General features: G+C 41.7%; 1 protein-coding gene across 1 annotated transcript in view; it reads right to left on the bottom strand.

The window, feature by feature from the left end:
• Positions 1–2155, bottom strand: part of jam2b (junctional adhesion molecule 2b) — a 17372-nt gene that overhangs the window by 8520 nt on the left and 6697 nt on the right. The window contains exons 5-7 of the mRNA XM_008275590.1: positions 1398–1579; positions 1183–1291; positions 987–1094 (exon numbers count right to left, since the gene is read on the bottom strand). Of these exons, the coding sequence (XP_008273812.1) occupies positions 987–1094; positions 1183–1291; positions 1398–1579 (399 nt within the window). The remainder of the gene's footprint in view (positions 1–986; positions 1095–1182; positions 1292–1397; positions 1580–2155) is intronic.

Raw genomic sequence — 2155 nt, 5'->3', positions numbered from 1 at the left:
GACCTTCTTCCTGCGAGGCAACGGTGCTAACCACCACTCCACCTTGCAGCCCCGTATGGCAACATGAAAGTCCTGAACAGGGTTAATGAAGCGGTGGGAACACATTCCTTGAATTACTATTTACAGTTTACCAGCTAGCAGCCTGCTCTATCACTCTGCTATCAGTGCTGAATGTGGCCGTGCAAAGCGGGTCCATCAAAGCATGTTCACTAAAGCAACTTCCTGCTGGTAACTTAGATAAGAAGAGTAGTAAAGCTCAGAGGTCTAAAATGCAAATCAATTAGCTGAAAGACGCCTGAGTGATCCCTGGGATTCAGGAAACTGATAATAATGTGGAACAGTTTTTATGAGGTAATGCAGGACTTTGACTTGTGACGGAGCATTTTAACATACTATCTGTAGGTAAACACGCCTTCAACCTAAATAAAGTTTTTATCTTTGAAAGCTATGCACGTGTGAATAATCCACTAGTAACACACAGACAACGTAGTTATAGTTACAGATTCTCTCTTCACCTTCCTATACTTGTATTTTAAGTCATTTGGTCATTATGACATGCAAACCAAAACAAAAACTAAAGATGAATCAGACTTATAGCACTTTTTCTTTTTAAACTACTATTAGGATATCATCATGACTTCTTTAGGTCATTGCGTAGTGAAAATCTGATATTGTGACAAACCGATTTTGTTTTAAAGACATGATGAAATTACTCTGATGTTAAAATTTATTTGAATTTAAATGTTTCACAAGACGTGTCTTCACTTATTGGCCTAAACACTATGAAATAATAACTGCTTGCTCGTCTGATTGCTATATTTATGTATGTCAGTAGGTAGAGACTCTTGTTCACTACCCAACAAATGGAAAAATAATACTGTGTAGGCAGAACAGAAGTGTTGTGGACATGTACGTTTGTGCGTTCAGTCAAAAAAAATCAGTGTTAGTGTGACAGGCACACACTGAGTCTACATCACTCTACTCACTCTTGCAGCAGCCTCGGTGGCGGCAGACGCACAGACAGATGCAGCAGAACAGGAGGAGCGCCACAAAACCTGCAGCACCTGCTATTAGGATCGTCATATTCAAAGGATCTGGAAGGAGGGGAATTTTTCTTTTAGTCTTTGGTCAGGAAAACATGAAACATGAGCGTGTGTGAGTGGATTTTACAAACATACATACATTCAACAACTTTCAGCTGTTGCGCCACACAGCTCTTGGGCGCCCCCACACTGTTAGAGGACTCACAGCGGTACATCCCTGCATCCAGCTTGGACACGCTTTTAAACTTCTGCTCCAGACAAACAGAGACAAGGCACAAGGGGGAGTGAAGAAAGCTACACCTGCGTGTCTGCACATTTGTGTTGTCGTGTTTACATATTATAGTGCATTCTCACCAGCGTGCCCTTGTTTGTGTCGATGCTGTAGGGAGTTTCTCCTGCGCCAGTCAGAGCCCTGTTGTCTTTGTACCAGCGGTAGGTGGCGGGAGGTACGCTCAGCTTGTCCTTACAGAGCAGCTCCAGGCCTGAACCGACAAACACCGAGCTCGGCACGTCGCAGGACGGGACATGAGGAGGCACTGAAGTGGCAGAGAGGAAAAACAGCAGAGTGCAAATGGGTTTATAAAATATGCAATTTGTCATTTTGAGAAGACAAGTTCCACCTTGAAACACTTAAAATATTACGTATGCTGATGCACTTGGTTGTTTAGTAGCTGTCTAACGGTCTGACGGTTCATTTGCTGCAGCTTTTAGATGATGTCAGATCCATGCATTAATCTGTCATTACTCTGGCTCCAGTAACACCTAATGTGCAAAAATCTCTCTCGTCTCTGCAAAGACTCCAACTGCTACTGTCCCCATAATTTAACTGCTTAAACCTCTGAACCACAAAACCCTCCAGCTGGTTTTAAATGCATGTTGTTGTTTAAAAATCTGCCAAATTACACCATTTAACAGAGTCACAAACTGTAAAAACGCGAACTTGCTGTGTAACTTTCTGTTTCATTGACCAAATCTAAACTTAAAATCGCAACATTTCATCCAAATCACCTCATTCTACATGTCTCATTTACAAACTGCTAAATATAAAGTTTACCTAAAAAATTATGCACTCCTTGGTGTAGCTAATAAGCCATAATTGATTCAGCTGTGAC

The sequence above is a fragment of the Stegastes partitus genome, unplaced genomic scaffold (genome assembly GCF_000690725.1).
Source record: "Stegastes partitus isolate 25-593 unplaced genomic scaffold, Stegastes_partitus-1.0.2 Scaffold55, whole genome shotgun sequence".
Classification (NCBI taxonomy): domain Eukaryota; kingdom Metazoa; phylum Chordata; class Actinopteri; family Pomacentridae; genus Stegastes; species Stegastes partitus.
The sequence above is the reverse complement of the archived record's forward strand: the minus strand, read 5'-3'. Positions and strand labels throughout refer to the sequence as shown.